This window comes from Balaenoptera borealis (assembly GCF_965194805.1).
Source record: "Balaenoptera borealis genome assembly, chromosome: 14".
NCBI lineage: Eukaryota > Metazoa > Chordata > Mammalia > Artiodactyla > Balaenopteridae > Balaenoptera > Balaenoptera borealis.
Window position 1 is genome coordinate 72,262,646 of NC_138875.1, and position 21,252 is coordinate 72,283,897.

The 21,252-nt window shown below is 46.8% G+C and overlaps 1 protein-coding gene across 5 annotated transcripts in view; it reads left to right on the plus strand.

Annotated features, from left to right (window-relative positions):
* The window catches only part of WSCD2 (WSC domain containing 2), a 247,943-nt gene that overhangs the window by 134,346 nt on the left and 92,345 nt on the right, over positions 1–21,252 (plus strand). For 2 of the 5 annotated variants that reach the window (XM_082353823.1, XM_082353819.1), the window contains one exon: positions 10,226–10,370. Coding sequence is in view for 1 of the 5 variants with exons in the window: in XM_082353822.1 (XP_082209948.1) it covers positions 14,718–14,856 (139 nt within the window). In the remaining 4 variants the exon portion in view is untranslated. Of the gene's footprint in view, positions 1–10,225; positions 10,371–14,256; positions 14,857–14,876; positions 14,999–21,252 lie in introns of those variants that run through there. The other 3 variants (XM_082353822.1, XM_082353820.1, XM_082353821.1) reach the window with 3 other exon arrangements.

Genomic DNA, 21,252 nt, shown 5'->3' on the forward strand with positions numbered 1-21,252 from the left:
GTCAGTCCTTCGAGCCTTTGCTCTGTGGACAGACACCCGACAGAGGTTATTTTGTGGCTTGGGGAGGGGTCAGTGAGCCAATAGCCAGGCGAGCCTGCATGTCCTTCTCAAGGTTGGGACCCTTTCTGCCATTCATGGGAGGGGGGCTGTGACAGATTTAGGCAGAGGGGTGCTGAATTAGGAGTGGCTGTCAGGACAGGCTCTCTTAAACTGTCATGGGCACATGAATCACTTGGGCATCTTTGAGGTTTAGGTAAACTACTTCCTAGCATCGCTGCCTCGGCATCCATTCTACATGGCCAAGTAACTTACAGGGACGTTGAACTCACACTAGCCCCTTCCACAAGTGCATGTCCTAGACAACAGTCTGCAGAGTCATGAGTAAACGTTAAGTTCCTGATATGACTCCCCCAAAGGCCCTTGTGGTAAACATCCTCCCCTGCCTCCCAGGACCATGAAGCTCACCCAAACCCCACTCTTTCTGGTTTGAATTGACAAATCTGGCTTCAGTCTGGGAGCCCCAAAGCATTCTGTCTGTGGACCCTAATAAAGGCATGTGCACTCTGCCTTGCTCTCCCCTCATGGCCCCTTGAAGTGGCTGCCTGTGGCCTCTGGGACCTGTGAGTAACAAACGTCTCTATTTCCCTAGTGACCCTTTTTTTTAAAAAACTGTGGCTCAACATCCAACCCCCCCAGGGCTCTAAAACAAATGTTAATTTAACAAAGTCACAACAGTCTTATTGAAATGCAGGTTATGACTGAGTAGGTCTTGGGTGGAATTTGAGATTCTGCATTTCCAAGGGGCCTCCGGGTGAGGCTGATGCTGGTTTTAGGAATAACCTTTCACCAGCAAGGCTCTGGACTGGCACTGTTGGATAGAATGTTCTGGGCCAATGGCAGTGTTCTCTATCTGTGCTGCCCTTTATTGTAGCCAACAGCCACCTATGGCTATTGAGTACTTGAAATATGGCAAGTGAGATTCAAAAACTGAATTTTAAATTTTACCTAATTTTAATTATTTTTAAATTTAAATAGCCACAGGTGGCTAGTACAGTGAGCTCTGTATCAGCAGGGACCATATATATATATATATATATATATATATATTTTTTTTTTTTTTTTTTTTTTTAATTGGACTATAGTTGCTTTACACTGCTGTGTCAGTTTCTGCTGTACAGGAAAATGAATCAGCTATACATACGCACATATCCCCTCTTTTTTGGATTTCCTTCCCATTTAGGTCACCACAGAGCACCGAGTGGAGTTCCCTGTGCTATACAGTAGGTTCTCATTAGTTATCTATTTTATACGTAGTATCAATAGTGTATATATGTCAATTCCAATCTCCTGATTCATCCCACCATCCCCCCCTCCCCCTTGGTATCCATATGTTTGTTCTCTATGTCTGTGTCTCTATTTCTGCTTTGCAAATAAGATCATCTATACCATTTTTCTAGATTCCACATATATGTGTTAATATATGATATTTGTTTTTCTTTTTCTGACTCACTTCACTCTGTATGACAGTCTCTAGGTCCATCCAAGTCTCTGCAAAAGACACAATTTTGTTCCTTTTATGGCTGAGTAATATTCTATTGTATATATGTACCACATCTTCTTTATCCATTCCTCTGTTGATGGACGTTTAGGTTGCTCCCATGTTGGGACCATATTTTTATTTCAGTTTTGTGTCCTCATCACTTAGCAGAATGTCTGGTCCACACCAGATCCTTAATACATATTTATTGACTACCTTATTACATAATATAAGTGGAGAAGGAGTTTTAAACCATGTTTGTTAGAATGCTATGGTTGTAAGTGACCAAAACTCACCTTGAACTTGAACCTACCAAAGACTTTATTAGCTCTTATGACCTAATGGCTGATCTTGGGGAGGATTGGAGCCAGGAACTAATTTAACAACATACTTCTTCTCTAGCCTTTTGTCTGCATTCTGGTTCATTCCTTCAAGCTAGTCATCCTCACTGGGCTCAAACCAATTTCACAAGTAGCTCTGGACCTCCAAATCTAGAGCCGTCCTCTGACCACATGAAATAGGTCTATTTCCCAGCAACATCAATCAGAAGCTCCCAGGAAAGTTTTCTGATTGGCTGACCTTGGGTCATGTGCCAATTTCTGGACCTATCACTGTGGCCAGGGCAATAGGATTCAAAGACTGGCCCAGCTAGACTCAAAGATGCCCCTCCATATTCAGGGGTGGCTTCTTCTTGACACATAAGGTTTGAGTGGGGAGGAGCAGTTCTCACAAAGATGGGGAATGCTCTTCTGAGCAAATAGAACCGTAAATGTGGGGAGAAGGGTGGAAAGAGGTTTCCCAGCTTCTGTAAATGGTTGTTGAAAGGTATTTCTTTGAGCTAAACTCAGGCTATGGAATTGCCTCCTCTGGTTATGGCAAAAGGCATAATGAGAATAATAAGATTCCTTTGGCCAAACTGGTGTCCTTCTACTCTCCCTGACCCTGCTACATAAGTGAGGCAATGGGATTCTAGAAAGCAAGGCATCCTAAGGGAAGGCACCATTTGAAATTGAAAGATGACCAGAAGCTTGTTGGATGGAGAAGTGGAAGGAAGGAGATGAGATTTGGGGGAGGAAAAATAGCCCATACAAAGGTGAAGCGGGGAATGAGCAGGGCATGTGGGGGAGGGATGAAGAGTCTGCTGTGGAGGGTGGACGGGAGCAGAGGGAAGGGGAGCAGGAAGTGGACCTGAGGCCAGACTTCAGGAGGCCTTGAGTGCTGGGTGAAGGAGCTTGGGCTTCCGGCTGTGGGAAACAGGAAGCCGTTTGGAGGTCTTTAGCAGGGGAGTGGTGTAGTCAGAGCTGGTGTGTGTGTTCTAAGATATTGCTGTGGCTGGGTTTGGAGGGTGAACAAGCTGGTGATGCAAGGCAGGGTGCCAAGGGTGAGGCTGTCCCAATAGGTCCTTAAGGAACAGCTGCCTCCGAGATGGGTGGTGGAACTCCAGACTCCATTCTGCCTGCTGGTGTCCTTTCTCCCCATCTCATGCTCAGGCCTTGGCCGGACTGGAGCCAGGTCTCAGCAGCACCACTTCCCATCTCTGTGATGGGTAGCTTACCTTATTTCCCGAGCCTCATTTTCCCCATCTGGAAAATGGGAGTAGGGATACCCACCTTGCATGGTAGTTGAGAAGCTGCAAAGTCAAAATGGATGTGATGGCCTGAGACCAGTAGACCTCAGACCTGCGCATAGCAGGAGCTCTGCAAATGTTGCTGTTGTTATTAACGGACGGTTGCTCCTGAGTGTGTGTGCATGGGAAAAGCTCAGTGAAGACGTTCAAATTACTGAAGCTTCTTAGAGCAACTCTGTAACCAGGTCACACTGGCTTCTCCTGAACCCCAAGGTAAAAATCCACCAACCCACAAGCCCATGGCTCTCTCTCCTCCCAGGAGACTCGTGTGTCTAAATTGGAAGATGCCAGAGAGGCTGGTTTCCAAGAACATTTCCCTGGAGGCCAGGCTGGAGTCTCCAGGGACAATGAGGGCACCGTACTGCATTTTAGACTGCATCTTGGATTGACCTTTTTGCCAGGCTGACAGCCATGTGTCCCAGTGGAAAAACCCCAGCGTGGAGCCAGCCTGTCCCAGGCCTGAAACCTGGAAGTTCTGCAAGTTTAGGAGAGTAGCTTTGCCTCGATGGGACTCAGTTTCTCTGTTTGGAGGATGGGAACAGTACTGTGCACAGGGGAGCTGTTATGAGGATTAAATCAACTAATATAGGTGGCATGTGGTCCCATGGCTGTGCCTCCAGATGGGGATGAGGAATGTGCATTTACTGAGTCTCTTTGACGTGGAAGCTCCTTGCTGAGTGCGAGCAATACACAGACAAGTAAGATATGGATCCCGGCTTCAAGGGCAAGCTTCGGATACGCATAACTGAATATACCACAAATGATGATGTGACGGTCTCTGCTTGGCACTGTTCCTCTCTATGAAAGGTGTGTCAGTGTATGTTGAATACGATTTTTCCATGGAAATAATGATATACTCTGAGATAACATTCACGTCTTGGAGACTGAGGCTTATTCTAATTTGTTTGACTAAGCACGAACACTAAAAGTAACCGTCTATAAATGTCTCCTTGGTGTGACAATAATGGTAAAAATACTGTGATAGCAGTATCTCATTTGATCTTTGAAACAGATAAATATCAATAATATCTAATGGGTAGATATTATTGTCCCCATTCTATAGATGAATAAACAAAAGTTCAAAAAAAGAGAGTTGACTTACTTAAGGTCACACAGATCAGAAGAGCCGAGTCTAAAACTTAAACCCAGATCCATCACCTAATCCCTCATCCTTATCACAAAGATGCTGCATGGAACATCCTCAGGAAATGTGTGGCAATCAACAAACCCAGAGGATCTGGTCAGGAGAGTTTGTCAGTCCACAGATATTAACTGAGCATCTACGACACGCCAGCCTTGCTCTGTGCACAGGTTAATTCCTGCCCTTGTGGAGCTTACAGCCCAGTGGGTAAGACAGCCATCCAATAAATAATTAAAATGGATGCTCTTAAGGGATGCTCTGTACCCCGGCTCATAACCAATGCACTGAGTAAACCGATGCTCATTTAGCCTTCTGTAAAATGTGCTGACTTATCCCAGGGTCTGCTGGTCTGAAGACTAGCAGCCTGAGCCATCCCTGCCCAACCTGGGCTCCACCAACGGGCAGCCTTTGCTCTGGGGCTCCGGCTGGGCTGCCTGAGCCTTTCTCACAGTTGTGCTGTGTCTGAGGCTCTTCCTGCACAGTCTTTCCTCCTTCTCCCTCTCCTTTCCTGATGTCAAACTTGCATCATAGTCTGAAGCCTTTCTCTGCTGAATCCTGCTCCCTCTCTCTCTAACCTGTATGGAAGTTTGCTCCAATAAATCCCGTGTATATCTAGTTCCATCTTGGTGCCTGCTTCACAGAGGACCCAGACTCACTGACTGTCCGCCAAAGTGAGGTTCTCCCTGAGGCCTGATGCATGAGTAGCTAGAAGAGCATCCTTGGAGGAAGGAAGAGGAAGTAATGGCAGGAGAAGGCATGGCTGGTGAGGGAATCGGTTAAAAAATAAATGATTCCGTTCCTTTCTGGTGTTCACTATGGGGTGACTCATTTAACCTCTCTGTGCATCAGTTTCATCCCCTGCAAAATGGGAATAATAATATGGATGTTACCTCCTTCCTAGGGCTGTTGGATTAAATGAGAGCGCTGTGTCCGGGGGAGGCCATGGGAGAGCCTCAGCATAGGACCAGGAAGGAGGCCTGCCTGGAGGCCCACAAGGATCCAGACCACCTTACCTTTCTGTGGCCTCTGCAGACTCTCAAAGAGCCCCTGAAGCTCCTCTTGCAGAAATTAGACCCGGGGCTGGCATATGACTCTCTGCCCACAAATATGGCCCCAGGGAAAGAGTCTACCTTGTGGGTATTTTGGCTGGGACGTGTGGTGTCACCATGGCAGTTTGACAATTATCTGGGTCATTTGATCCCAGGAAACTGCCAAATCAGATAATTTGGGTGGTTTGCCTGTCTCTCTGGATCGGGTGTCCTGAGTAATGGCCCTTGTCTCCACCTGGCCAGGTCCTAGGTAGACAATCCCCCTTTTCAGTGAGCCAGAAAGGAAAGCTGGTTTCAGCTGGTATGTTCAAGGTCAAGGCTTAAGAGAGGATGCTAATTTAGAGGCCTACATTTACCTCCTTTATTATGTGACTTGATCCATCATGGAACATAGGCTTCAATAACTAATAAAGGTTGAAAGACTGGAATTGGCAAGTTTTTACATTAAGGAACATTTTAATTGAAGTGTAATATATGTCCAGAAGTGTACAAATAATAAGTGTACAGCTCATGCATGGCACAAAGAACACACCCATGTCACCAGCACTCAGATCAACAAAAGGAACATTATCAGCCCCTGGAAGCACCTCCCAGCCCACTTCCATCAACAGCCTCCCACCCAAGTGTAACCACTATTCTGACTACTAGCAGCCTGGTTAGTTTTGCAATTTTTGAACTTTATATAAATGACAGCAGACGATATCTTTGGGTCTGGCTTCTTTTGTTCACGTTATGTTTGTGACATTCATCCGTGCAGTGGTAGCAGCTGTAGTTTGTTCATTCTCATTGCTGGATCATATTCCTTTGAATGAATACAACAATATTTGTCCGTTCTTCGTTGACGGATATTTGAGTTGTTTCCAGTTTTGGGCTATTACAAATAGTGCGATCTAGTTACAGTAAGTGTATTTTTGTGAAGAGTGATGCATGTTTGTGTTAGATATCAGATTTTTTACTGTTTAAAAAAATATAAAGTAGAAAGGAATGAGCTCGTAAACATTCTTCTTCTCAATCTCGTTCATGATGATATCAGTATGCTTTGGGATTGGGAGAGGAAGGGGTGAAGCCACACCAGGACAGATCCCCCCCGCCTCTGGGGTCTATGTCTCAGTTTTAGCAGGTCTCACATATGACCATCATCGGTCTCTTGGAAGGAAGTGAGGGTTTCTACAGGTTTCGTAGGAAGAGCTTTGGAGCAGAGACCCCATACCTAACCCAGAGGGGGTCCTCCTCACACAGACGCTCCTCAAATTCTCAAATCTGCCTCCCACATACCCCACCACCTCAGATGACTTGCTCAACCTCTCCAGTCTCAACCATTTTATCTGCAAAGACAGATTAGAGATGGGTGATCTTGTTAGATGTTTCCAGTTCTCAAATGATTTGAAATTGACCACTGTTGACAATTAATTATGATATGAACAGTTATTTGTTGAGTGCTTGCCTGGTTTTCAGCGTTTATATACATTATCTCATTTAATACTTCCAACATTTATTATCCCCATTGTAATGTTGAGGAAACTGAAGCTCAGAGAGGCTAAATTCCTTACTCAAGACACACAGCAAATATCAGAACGGGGATAGGAATTAAGCCAGTTCTATTCTAGCCTTCACTCTCAACTGCTGCTTCAGTTTTTTTTTTTTTTTTCTTTAATGAAATATTTCAGGCACACCAAAAACTGCAGAGAACATTTTCTGTACATCCACCAAACAGTCTCAGAAATAGAACATTAAAAACATAGTTAAAACTCTCTGGAATCCTCCCAGTCCCACTCCCTCCCCCTAAGCAGTGGTAACCTATCCCCTGAATTTGATGTTCATCACCCCCACATGTGTTTCTATGCTTTTACACGTATGCACTCATAAAAATATTCTGAATTGTTTTTCAGACTTTTGAACTTTATTAAATAGTATTATTCTGTCTGTGTCCTTTTGCAACTAGCTTTTTCTTTTCACTCAACACTAATTTTTGAGGTTTATTCATGATGATACGTAGAGTTCTAGTTCATTCATTTTCACTGCTGCATAGTGCCTCCCTTCAAGGATATACCAGAATTGATCCATCCATTCTCCTGTTGATTGGCATTTAGATTCTTTCCACTGCTCTGCCATTAAAAGGTGCCTCAGTATACATTCTTCTACATTTATGTCTCTTTCCCTCTTTTACTGAAATTTTAATGGGTGAATTTTCTTAATCACACCAGGTTTTCTTTTAATCTGTATATATCTGTGGGAATACTGGACAGTTTTATTCATTCATCTATTTTTTTCCTGAGCACCTATGTTACAGATTGAATGTTTTTGTCCCTCTAAAACTCACATGTTGAAAGCTAATCCCCAATGTGATAGTATCAGGAAGTGGGACCCTTTGGCAGGTGATTTGGTTATGAGAATTGAGCCCCCAGGAATGGGATTAGTGCCCTTATCAAAGAGACCCCCCAAAAAACCCTTGCCCCCTTCCACCATATGAGAACACAGCAAGAAGATGGCCATCTATAAACCAGGACATGAGCTCTCACTAGACACTGAATCTACCAGTGCCTTCATCTTGGACTTCCCAGCCTCCAGAACTGTGACAAATAAATTTCTGTTGTTTATAAGCCACCTTGCCTATGATGTTTTTGCTATAGAAGCCCAAATGGTCTAAGACAACCTACCATGTGCCAAGCACTGTGTTGGGTGCTAGGCAAAGAGAAGTGGTTAGAAGACACAACTCTTGATCTCTGGGAGTTTGCATGGTTGACCAAGCACCAGTTGCTGTCAGATGAGATGGGAGATGCTGGGAACTCACAGTAGGGCTCTGAATGGTGGGGTCAGGGAGCAGAGAGAGAGTCCACGGAAGAAGCAGAAATGCAGGGTGTTAGAGGGAGTGACCAGCCCACCCTGGGCGTCATGCCCATACTCCTTGCAGTTAGAAGACCCCCCTCCATTGTGCATCTGCACCAGGACAAAATCACAGCAACCTTTGCAATTCCCCCTTCTCAACCTTAGTCTCTTTTCCTCACATTAACAGTGATGTGTGAGTCAGTTGCTTAATGCATAAAAAAAAAAAGTCTGACTCTGGGAAACCCACACATGCTTGAATTCTGGGATTGGAATTCTGTTCAGAGCCCTAAATGAATGGCATCCTCACATCGCCTTAGATTTGTCCTCTCCATCTGGAAACATTATAATAAAAAGGTCACGGTTCATGTGCATAATACATGTACTGTGGGAAACAGTCTATATATGCCTATCATTTAATCCACACAAAATCGTCATTCTCTACTTTTTAAAATATGGAGCCCAGAGATGTTAATTAATTTACCCAAGGCCACACAGCTAGGAGGCAGCAGAGTTGGGGCTGCATCCCAGGTCGGGCTAACTCCAGCATCCTTCATCTTAACCTTCTGACCTCTGCCAGGATTTGCCTAGCATTTCTGGAGGCAAGTTCTCCTCCTTTCCACTTTAGAAAAATGCCATCAAGTGGGGGGTTACTTACCGCTTGACACAGCCCGTTCACTACTCTCATATTCTCTCCATTTGCATCAGCTACTCAGGAAATTAGAGCAAATCCTATTTTTAGATGCTGGGGTCCAAATGACAGTGGTGATGGGTTAGTGGCTCGTTTTTATGAAAGTAGCTCAGAGGTGTTACCTGATCTTATGCTCGGAAACTCTCTTACATCACCGTTTTGATCTTTACAGTTTATTTCAAAGATCGTTTTGTTCTTGCCTCTCTTCTGTGAGTCCTGCAACAGAGTTTAGCCAGAAACAATAACATTCTGAGCTGAAATAGATGGCATGGAGAGAGGATGAGACTCTTCTCAGAAACCTGAAGCACAAATGATGGCAGGGATAAGCAGAGAGTGAAGCAAGTCCTCCCCTCAAATTAGACTTTGCCCAGTGTTTGTGCCTAGATGCAGCAGACTGGCCCTTCCTGCCAAAAGTGACTGTGTGTTTTAGTCCAAAACACCCTACAACTTTGCTACTTACTTTTTATAGCTAATCACCATCTCTTAGTTTCGAAGGCCAGCAAGGGGGCTAAACTATGTTTGTGGGGAGCTCTGGTAACCCTAAGACTTAGGCAAGGAAAGAAAAGAACAGAAGAAGAGGGGTGGAGATGATGGGAAGTGAAAGGAACAAATACAGAGTGTTTGATGCATGCCGGCAACAAATCTAATTTAATCAGTTTCATTCTCTTGTCAATACTGGAAGGGACCTTTATTCCCATTTTACAGATTAGGCAACCGAGGCCAGAGTGGTCAAGCAACTTACTTCAGGGCACACTGCTGGTAACTATGAGGTTAGGATTGCAAGATTTGCAAAATAGAAATACAGGACACCCAATTGAATTTGAATTCCAGATAAACAATGAAAAATGATTTAGTTTAAGTACGTCCCATGTAAAATTATAGACTTATCCTAAAAATTTAACTGGGCATCCTGTCTTTTACCTGGCAACCCTCACTGAGGTTCAAACTCAGTTCTTTCCATTATTTCTCAGGCACTCCTTTACTTTATATATAATACTTTTATATATAATACCGCAGAATATGATTCATGATCATCATCAGCCAATATTGGTTGAATGCAGTGCTTTGCATCTGTTATTTCACTTGAACCTCTATCATTCTCACAGCACCCCATCAAGTAGGTACAATTATTGTTCCTATTTTCTGGATGAGGAAACCAAGGCTCAGTGAGATGCAATAACTTGACCATGGTCACATGGCCAGAAGGTACCAGAGCACAGGTTTGAACCTGTTTCTGTTTTGCCTATGAATTGTCACTTAAAAAACAGCTTTTTCAAAAGTTGAATTAACACACATGCAGAAAAATACTCAATATATGAACATAAGTTTCAATGACTTATCACAAACATTTGTGTAGGTACCAACCAGATCAAGGAAGAAAAGATGTCCAGCACTCCAGAAATCCCATGCGCTCCCTCCCAGTTGCACCGCTCATCCTCCTCAGAGATGCCATCGTTCTGGCTTCCAACCTCCAGTTGAGTTTGCCTTCATCCAAACATTATGTAAGTGAAATCCTACAGGGGTATTCCTTGGTGTCTAGTTTCTATCACTCAACGCTATGCTTGTTGGATTTATCCTGTGGTGTATATCTGGAATCTGGTCCTTTTCATTGCTGTATAGTATTCCACCAGCTATTATACACAGTGAATCCATCCTATTTTTGGTGAACATTTGAGTTGTTTGAGATTAGTTTAAAATGTGATTTTTTAAAAAAAATTTTATTGAAGTATAGTTGATTTACAATGCTGTGTTAATTTCTGCTGTACAGAAAAGTGATTCAGTTATACATATATATATTCTTTTTCATATTCTTTTCCATTATGATTTATCACAGAATATTGAATATAGTTCTCTGTGCTATATAATAGGACCTTGTTGTTTATCCATCCTATATATAATAGTTTGCATCTGCTAATCCCAAACTCCCAATCCTTCCCTCCCCCACCCCACCTTGTCAACCACAAGTCTGTTCTCCATGTCTGTGAGTCCGTTTGTGTTTCATAGATATGTTCATTTGTGTCGTTAAAATGTGCTGTTGTGAGCAACAAAAATTGCTGTCTGTGAACATTCTTGTACATGTCTTTTGGTGGACATAAGCATTCATTTCTGTTGGATATATACCTAAAAGTGGAAATGCTGGTCAGAGGTGGGTATATAGTCAGCTTTGGTAGATATGCCACACAATTTTTCAAAGCGTTTGTAGCAATTTACACTCCTAACAGCAGCACATTCAATTTCCAATTGCTCCACATTCTCACCAGCACTTGGGATTGTCAATTTTTGTAATTTTAGTGTAATGGTATCTCCTTGCAGTTTTAATAGGCATGCCCCTGATTTCTAATTAGGTTGAACACCTTTTAATGAGTTCATTGGCTCTCCGAACCTCTTCTTTTGTGAAGCCTCTGTCCCAGTTTCTTGAGCATTTGATTTGGTTTTCTGTCTTTTACTTATTGATTTGTGGAAAGTTTTTTATAAGTTCTGAATAGGAGCCCATAGTTCTGGGTGTTGGAAATGTCTGCTCCCACTCTATGCCTTGAGTTTTCACTCTCTTAAATGGTGTCTTTTAGTGAAGAGAAGCTCTTATGATTTTAATATATGAAATATATCAGTGTTTTCCTTTATGAATAGCACTTTTTCCCTTAAGTCTTTTCCTACCCTCAAGGTTATAAAGATTGCCTCTGCTATAGGCTTCTGGAAACTTTGTTGTTTTGCCTTTCATATTTAGATCTACAACGCGATTGGGATTTATTTCTGTATATGGTGCGAGGTAGGGGGATTGGAAAACTCAATACTGTAATGATGGCAAATCTCTTCAAAGTGATCTGTAGACTCAATGTCATCCCAATCCAAACCCAACAAGTATCTGTTGTTGTTGTATGAGGGACCTGATAAACTGCTTCTAAAATTAATAGGCAAATTCAAAAGGCCAAGAATATCCAAGATAATCTTGCAGAGAGAATGATGAAAGAACATGTTTTATTGATGTCAAGACTATTATAAAGCTATAGTAATTGAGACCATGCGATATTAATGTAAAGATAACCAAATCGACCAATGGAACCAAATAGAGAGCCCTGAACCAGTCTACATGCACGTGGGGATATATGCTATATCCAACAAAGGTGGACCCACAGAGCAGTGGGGGAAAAACAGTTCTTTCAGTACATTGTGAAGGGTCATCCATATGGGGAAAAACAAACTTGTCTCCAGGGCTCCCACTTTTCAGCACTTCACAGTGCCATGGTACTCTGTTCTTATATGCTTGTATGATGATAACAGTAATGATTATAACATCACCATTATATATTTATGATTTTGCCACTCTCAAGGTGCTTTCCAATCTATTATTTTCCCAAAACCCTAAGAAGCAGGCAGGAAAGACATTATTAGTCCTTTCATGGGTGATGAAGCAGAGACTCCAAGGGGTGAGTGACCAACCCAAGGACACTTGCCTAGCACTTGAGCCTCACCTGCTGGATTTCAAGCCTGCGGCTCTTTCCACTTTGTGAGGAGCCCAATTCCCATTCCTAAGGGAGATTAGGGAGGCACAGAAAGAAGCGGGCTTTGGCAGAGGTGGACTGGGAATGGCTGGAGGTTAATCACACCCTTCTCAGACCCCCTACTATCCTGCAGTGGGCTCCTTGACCAGGTGTCAGTCCCTGGACATTTCCCCAGAGGAGGTTTGTCTCCAGGATAGAGCAAGAGGGTTGTGAGTTGTGGTGGGAAGAGGAGGGCATGGGAAAGGTGCAGAGGCTCTGCCATTTGGAATAATGCTGGCACCCTGCGGTGGGGTGGGCAGAAGAGCTGGGGTTCTAATTCAAGCTCTGCCATGAACTTGCTGTGTGCCTTTGGACAAATGACTTCACCCTTCTGGGCCTCAGTTTTCTGTGCCTTCATCTTTAAATGAACCATCTTTCCAGGCCTTCATCTTTAAATGAACCAGTTCCAATATTTACCACCTAAGATGTTTGTAAAGAATTAACAGGAATTGTGCCTGTTGCTTAGCAAGGACTCAACAATTCTTGGCAATCGATATTAGTATTATTCAGATCACTTCTTTCTGATAAAAAGCAATAGCTGCCATTGATTGAGCATTTACATGTCTTTTTCTCATGTAAAACTGGGGGCTCAGCCTTAGCAAAGGATTTATGAGTTGCATTTGCCAAGCCCTCTCCATCTCCTGATGCAGAATGGATGATTCTCTTTGTGCCAACCACTTTTACATGTAGGTATAGAAAAAAGACTGGAAGGAACTACATCAAGATGTTAATAATCATTATCTCTGGGTGATAGGAGTGAAGGTGATTTGCTTTTCTTCATATTTTTAGTATTTTCTGAATTATCTACATTAAACAATAACTAATTTTATAATTGGGAAAACAATCGCTCTGATAAAAGAAATGCAGATACGAATTCTTCTTGCTAGTCTCAATGAGGAGTAGTCTGCAAAGGGCCACTTTAAAGCCTCTCCTTGAGTCCCAGGCTTAACAGATAATGGTTTTGGAGTCAGAAAGTCCAGGGTACAAATCCCAGCTCTGCTACTTTCTAGCTAAGCCAGGTGAGTCTCTTAACCTCTCTGAGCCCCAGTTCTCTCATCTGAAAGATGAAAATGGAACTAGCTGCCTCCTAGGGTTGTTTTGATGCCTTAATGAGATGTGTTTGAAACTACATAGCCAGGTGTCTGGCATTTAGGAGGCTCTCACTCAGTGGTCGCTCTTTCATGAGATGGACTCCTCTCCCAGAGTTTCACTGGAGATCCTTTGAAGGCCGGCATTATGTACCATCCCACTCTACAGAGGAAGATACAGAGGTTCAGAGGGGAGACTTGTCCAACATCACAGAACTCGGAAGGAATCTTCTGAAACAGGCTCAGAGAGGGTAAATGATCAGCCAGAGGTCACACCGCTTAAACTTACTGCCTGTGTAGTTTGTGAAACAACAAACTAACACCCCACCCCCCAAAAAATAAAAAAACCAGAGTGCCCTTTATTGGGGGTTTACCATTGTGAGGCACCATGTTAAGCCTCTTGAACAAAACCAGCAGCAACAATAACAAATACGCTGCCGTTTATCGAGTGCTTACTCAATGCCAGGCAGCTTGGCACTTCCCACAATCGTCTCAGTTAATTCTCCAGACAACCCTATGACGTGGGTCCCTAGAGCCCATTTTACAGACGAGGATACTGAGGCTCGGAGGCTGGGGCCCTTGCCCCAGCTCCGCAACAGGCCTGGCCCCGGGTCTGCCCAGCTCCCCGGGAGGCTGCGGGAGGGCCAGGTGGCACGCAAGGAGTTAAGCGGTAGGCAGTGCTGTGGCTCCGCGCGGAGGAGCGCGCCGGGCTGAGGCGCGCTGCTGGCGGCGGCGGCGGCGGTGGCGGCGGCGCGGGGAGCTCGGGCTCGAGACGTGAAGTCCGGGGGAGCGAGCGAGGCAGTGAGGGAGGCAGCGAGAGAGAGAAGCGAGGCGGCGGGAGCCCCGCGCCCAGCCGCAGCCCGTGCTCGGCGTACAGCGGGCCTGGGCATCCCCGGGCGGGTGCCTGCGCGGGGCCTCGCCTTGGCGCGGGGCACCCGCAGTGCCGCCCGCCAGCCCGCCCGACCGCCAGGCTCGCAGGAGCCCGGTTTTCACTTCCTCTCGCCTCCGCCCGCCTCCCCGGCTCTCCAGCTGGCGTCGCCAACCGCCTCCTCGTCCCAGGCCACCGCTGTCGCCGCTGCTGCAATCCAGGACGTACACTCTTCCACTTTCCCGCTGGAGGCGCGGAGGATGTCCCTTGCACCACACCCGGAGAAATAGACCCTCGGGCCCGCCAGGAAGAGCCTTGGTGGCGAGAAAGAAAATCCAGTCTCTGCTTTCCTTGATGCCACTGCAGCAGCTGGCAGCTGGGAAGGTGCCCACAGAGCGGGCGCACCAAGCGGGACGTGGGAGTCGCAGAGAGAGAGACCCCGGGCGCCTGCTGGGCTCCGCTGGCAGAGTTTGCAAGTGGCTGAGACCCTCAGGTAAGGGCTGAGGGGCCTGGACCTGTTAGGAGGGCACCATAATGGAGGGGGTGCAGGGCTGCTGTGAAAGGATTCTTGTCCCCCATCTGGGCTGCCTGTTCCAGCCGCTTCCTGGAGGCTGGGGTTCAGTGCCCAGAGCCAGGTGAGTAAAGAACCCTGAGTGGTGACAGCCCAGCTCTGGGTAGATGACAAACTTTCTCTCCTCTGGCGGAGGGTTGGACGTTCCGGCTCATCCAGGCGTCCTTCCTCCGGGCATCCCACTGGGTCCCCAAGGCAGGCACGTCCAGGGCTTCTCAGGATGAGCTGGGCCAGGGGGAAGGCAGTGGGTCCCTTTCATTTGGTTCATGAATCACCCCCTTCTTGGCCAGTTCAGAGTTCTGAGGGAGAAGGAGCTGGACGTGTTTTCAAGTTGACTTTACAAGGTGCTTGTTGGGGGTGATACTCTGGTGAATGAGATTCCCCATCATTTGGAGCCAGCAGCCAGGGCTGCCCGGGTGGTGGGCTCTGTGTAGAGTCCTTTGCAGTCTTGCTTACGTCCCTTCTGGCGTGTGTGTGTGTGTGTGTGTGTGTGTGTGTGTGTGCGCGTGTGTAAAGAGGAGGAGAAAGAACTGGGGGCGGGGGCCCCTTCAGCCAGATCGCCCCTATCCAAGCCCTTCCAGCAGCCCCAAGCGTCATCACAGGAGCAGAATCATCTCCTTGGCAGAGATACTAGGAGCGGTGGGGAATCACCTCCCGTTCCTTGCAGCTCCTTAGATGAGCAAAAGATTTGGGGGAAGTTTCCTGAGCTGCTCAATGAGACCATTCAGACTGGAGCCTGGGGAGGTACAGACTTTTACAGAAAAGGGGTTGGAGTTGACATTTGGGTGGAGGCTCCTGGCACTCTCATCCCCAGCTCTGAGGGTGTGGGTACCCCCCGCAGTCCAGGCCCCTTGAGGCTCTGCTGAGCCCAGCACATAGCTCATGAGTTTGGCCAGATTATCTTTCCTCCTAATGAAAAACATGCTCCAAAGAGGCCACCTGGTCTCCAAGGATCATTTTGGAGCCACCCCTGTGGTCACAGCCCCCTGGATGGCATCATGCTTCCTCCCTAGGGTTCCAGCCTAGGGCTGGGGTCATATCAACGGACTAGCTGGTCAGTGAGGCAGGCAGTGGAGGTGCTTCTGGCCATGACCCGACAGCTGATGTATTTCCCTGGCCCTGTGGTCACTCTTGGCGTTTGCCTCTAGGGAATAGCATTGCTGTGTGGGTCCTGGACAGTACTTGAGGCATGAGGTGGGAGTCTGAAGACCTCCTGCCCTTGCTTGGGATTCTGACTTGGGGCCAGGCTAGGAGCTGCTTCTCTAGGCTGCTGGGACCCATGGATTCCTCCAGGGTGTCAGAGGCCAGTACTTGATGTTCTGGGGAAACCCCATCTTTGGGTCAGGAGGTTGAACTTCAAGTCTGCCCTCAATTTGCTATGTGACTTTGGGCAAATCACTAGACCTCTCTGGGCCCGTTACTGCTTCTGTAAAATGAAGAGATTTCACATATCCTCAGAAGTCCCAGTTCAGACACTCTTGTGGCCCTGAGTGATTGTCACAGATGAAATTTTCAGAATCCCAGGAGGCAATGTAATTTAGTGTTTAAGAGATCTAGGACTCAGATCCATCTGAGTTTGACCAGTCACTTCACCCTCCAAACCTCAGTCCCTCAACTGTAAAATGAGGAGTTCATAGTTCCTACTTCAGAAGGGTGTTGGGAGAACAAACTGAGATGGTGCATGGAAAGTGCTTAGTGTATCTAGTGAGACTGGAGCTACACGGGTGCAGCAGCAAGGCTGTCTGTTTTGGGGTCTTGTGCAAAGGCGTCTGGGTGCTGTAATCCCTGGGGAGGCTGGCCCTGTCCTATCTGAGCACCAGGTGATCCTTGACTGAGGAGCAGGGTCCTTGTTCTCTCCAATCACCTGACACCTGCAGTCCCCGCCCCCTCACTGCTTCCTCATAAAAGCGCCTCTGGACCAGCAGCTCCTAGTGGGGAGCCCCAGGTGGCCTGAGAGGACTGGATGCATCCACCTGTTGCATTGCCAGGACAACAGGAGATAGAGGTAAGCTGTCCCCACGGCTTCAGCTTTGCAGCCGCATAGGGACCCAGGACAGAGAAGTTCAGTATGTCTGGGTGTCAGGCACTCCATCTACTGAGGCCCTCTGATCAGGCGAGGCTGCTGTTCCCTGCAGGAACAGTCACGCCGGCGAAAGTGCCTTGTATGTGTGTGGGTTGCTGAGGTTGTGGAGGATGGCCGTAGATTGGTCAGCCTTATTTCTTTCTGAGGGGTTCTGAGGCTTGGGATATCAACGTCCCTCCCCAGACTAGGGTTTCTCTGGGACCATGCTAAAACCTCGACGGGGAAGGCAGACCTCATCTTGGCCAACACGGAGTGAGTTAACAGGCATGCAGTCAGGACTGGGGCAGGAGCAACTCCACCATGTGTTAGCTTGATCTGCGGGCTCGCCTTTCAGGATTCAGAAAATGAACAGTTTGCTTTCCTGGTGGAGTAGGATGTGTGTGTCTGTGTAGACACATGTGTGTGAACGTGTGCATATGTATGCATTCTCATGTAGGTATGTGTACGTGTGCGCATGTGAGTATGACTTACGTAAAAACCTTAAGTGTGTGTGGGCACATGTGAGACTAGTGTCAATATGAGTGTGTACTCATGAGATTGCATGTCCATGGATTTATGGGTGTGTGTGTGTGTGTGCGTCCCTATGTGAGTCAGTGTGAGTGTGGGTACGCGTATGCACTTGTGAGCGTTAAGCAGTTGTGTGTATGTGATTAGCTGCACAGATGCAGCTGTGTGTTGTGAGGGTCTGTGTGCTGATCCCTGTGTTTGAGGAGCAGTGCGCGTCGGCCTGGGCGCGTGCTTTGGTAGCTGTACGTGCTGTCTGCACATCTGTGTGGGCATCTGTGAGCGCCTGCATGTGTGTGCATGTACACATGTGTGTTCAATGATGTAAGTGTAAACTTAGGTGCGTATCTATCTACATGCTTTTCAATGTACCTTTGTGTCTCTGAGTGCATATACGTGCATAGCACTGCACACTTTTCTCTGTGTATGTGTGTGTGACTGTTCGCCATGGTGCAGCCTCTGTGAGTGTCTCTATGTATACGTGTGAGTTTCTGAGCATGTGCATCTGAGCGGTAGAGGGTACATTTGATTGTGTCTGCGTATGTGTGTGTTCCTGTGGGTGTGTACCTGTGTGTCTTGCAGTGTTAACTTGGGCATCTCTGCGTGTACACACGTGTTTCTGAATGTGTGTACCTGTGTGAAGCATTGCATGCTTGGTTGTATCTCTGTGTATATGCATGTGTTTCTCAGTGTTGATATCTGGGTGGGTTGGTTGCCGTGTCCATTTGAGTGTGTCTCGGTGTGCACGTGAGTGTCTCTGAACGTGTGTTCCTGGATGTTGCAGTGTGACTTTTGTGCATGTCTCCTGTGTGTGCAGAAGTTTCTGAATGTGTATGCCCTGGGCGTTGCATTGCATCTTCTTATGAGTCCCTGGGTGTATGATGTGTGTTTCTGCGTGTGTTTGCCTGTCTGTGGGGCAGTGTAACTTTTGTGCGTGTCTCATGTGTATGTGTGCGTTTCTGAGCACGTGCATCTCTGCAGGTGTGTCTGAGTGTCCACAGGGCTGTAAAGGTGTGGGGTGGCGGGGCTGTAAACACAGCCAAGAGTGTCCAAACAGAACACGTCTCCGAACCTTTAAAGCTCCTCTTCTGTCTGCTCTGCACCTCTGAACTGTGCTCATGCGTGTACCTTCTGAGCGTTGATTCAGCGATCGGTGGTGCCAGCTCTGAGCAGAGCGTTGGGATGTCGGATGTTCATTCTCCCGAGTGCCTTTGCTCTGATGCCCGTGTCTTCCTCTGCCTCCGGCTCCTTTGGCCTCCACAATAGCCCAAGTCTCCCTCACCAGAAGCCTGCACTTAGGCCAGTCGCTGAACAGACTCACAGATGTTCAGAGCGCAGGTATAATTTTAGGCAGAAGGTCTGAACATAGGCAGCCTAGGCTGCACCAAACATTTCGACAGCAGTGTTTCTAATTAGGAGCAACTTGTTTTCCTTAAATAAACAAATCAAGCGAGGAAAGAAATTGCCAGAGATTAATGGCTCCCTGGAGCAGGTCCAGATGTTGGGAAGATGGGGAGGGGGTCCCCACAGACTGCAAATGTTACTGCTCAGGGTCTTCCAGGTTTTGACCAGGAGCTGATGAGGCAGGGGCTGCAGAAGCTAGTGAGGAGAGCGGGGCAGTGCAGTGTGGGAACCCTTTCCGAGGTTTGCCTAGTGTTTGGTTATTGGGGTAAATACATCACTGGCCCCAGTTCCTCCCTCCTCCCTGTATCCACGCCCTCAGCCATGCAACTTTGCTGTTCTTCCCACTCAAGGGGCAGGCAGGGTTTATGCTCCTGATCCTTCACTTTGGGTTTGGCCATGTGTCTACCTTTGGTCATTGGTGGAAGTGACAGTGTGTCCATTCCAAGCTTAGGCCTCAGGGGCCTTGCATGTTTCTGCCATGGCTGGGAGAAGGGCTCCCCCAGGGTAGCTGCTGCCTCCTCAGCCTGGCCCCAGAATGAACACATGTCAACAGTGTTGACACAGCCTCAGTTTACCACCTTAGGAAATAAAATAAGGAAGGCATGTGCCTTAGTTTGCTCATCTGTAATATGGGAATGATAATAATAGTGCTGTCTTCTAGGATTGTTATGAGTATTTACTAAGTAAATTCAGCCCATCTGCCCTCTCACCCACCCCCCTGGACACTGTAAAAGTGGGATTTGCCCGAGGTTGCAGAGGATTGGTGGCAGACCTGAGGTTAGAACCTGGGCCTTCTACATCCCAACCCATGACAGGTCCACAGCCCCTTAGATCCCATGCTACTTTCACATGTGAGCATATTAGTTTCCTGTTGCTGCTGTAACAAATGACCACAAGCGCAGGGATTTAAAACAATACAAACTTATTCTCTTACAGTTCTAGAGATCAGAAATCTAAAATGAGTCAGCAGGACTCTGTTCCTTCCAGACTCTCTAGGGGAGAATCCACTTCCATGCCTTTTCCAGCATCTGGAGGCTGCCCACATTCCTTGGCTCATAGCCCAACGTCACTCTGACCTCTGCTTCCATTGTCATATCTCCATCTCTGACTTCTGAATCCCCTGCCTCCCTGTAATAAGGACACATGATGACATTGGGCCCCCTTGGATAATCCAAGATAATCTCCCCATCTCAAGATCTTTAACTTACTCACATCTGCAAAGTCCTTTTTACCATGTTGGGTAACATTGTCATAGGTTCCAGGAATTAGGACATGGATATCTTTGCAGGGTAGTTATTTGGCTACCACGGTGAAAAAAGGGAATGAATCATTCCACATTCATTGATTCAACACATATTTACTGAGTGCTTAGATGCACCAGGCATGAATATTTACTGGGCACCTACCATGTACCAAGGTGTGTCTAGGCCCTGGGGATGAAGTGTTGAGCAAAGAGAGGCCCTGCTGTCCTAGGGGTGATTCCAGGAATGGGAGTTAGAACAAAAATGCATAAATAAATAACTGAATAGCTTCAATTTAAATAGTGATGAGTGCAGTGAGGAAAACACAACAGGTGATGGCAGTGGTGTCTTCTGACAGCCCCTGTTGTGGTCCTCTGCATTCAGGAACCTCCCTCCCCTGCCCCTTCTGGTCTGGAGGTGGTCACGGCTCCTCTCTGTTGCCAGGCCCCAGGTGCTGCACTACCCACCCCTAGTGGCTTCCCCACACTCTGCCCTCCCATCGTAACTGTCCTTGGTCACACCGTTAGGGTGAGCCGTCTGTTATTACCTGCTGGTCCCTGACTGATACAGGTGCTTTTTATGTGCTGGGACGTGTGCTCTGCCCTTTTTGTGTTTTCACTCATTGATCTTTTTTTAAAATATACATTTATTTTTGGCTGCTTTGGGTCTTCGTTGCTGCGCGTGGGCTTTCTCTAGTTGCGGCGGCGGGGAGGCGCTACTCTTCATTGTGGTGCACGGGCTTCTCATTGCAGTGGCTTCTCTTATTGCGGAGCACAGGATCTAGGTGCGCAGGCTTCAGCAGTTGTGGCACGTGGGCTCAGTAGTTGTGGCTAGTGGGCTCTAGAGCGCAGGCTCAGTAGTTGTGGTGCACGGGCTTTGTTGCTCCGCAACATGTGGGATCTGCCCGGACCAGGGATCGAACCCATGTCTCCTGCATTGGCAGGTGAATTCTTAACCACTGCACTACCAGGGAAGTCCCACTCATTGATCTTTATAATATCCTTCTGAGGAAGATGCTCTATTATCGCCTTTCTCAGGTAGTACAGCCATATTCATAGCACCGTTATTCACAATGGTGGAAAAGTG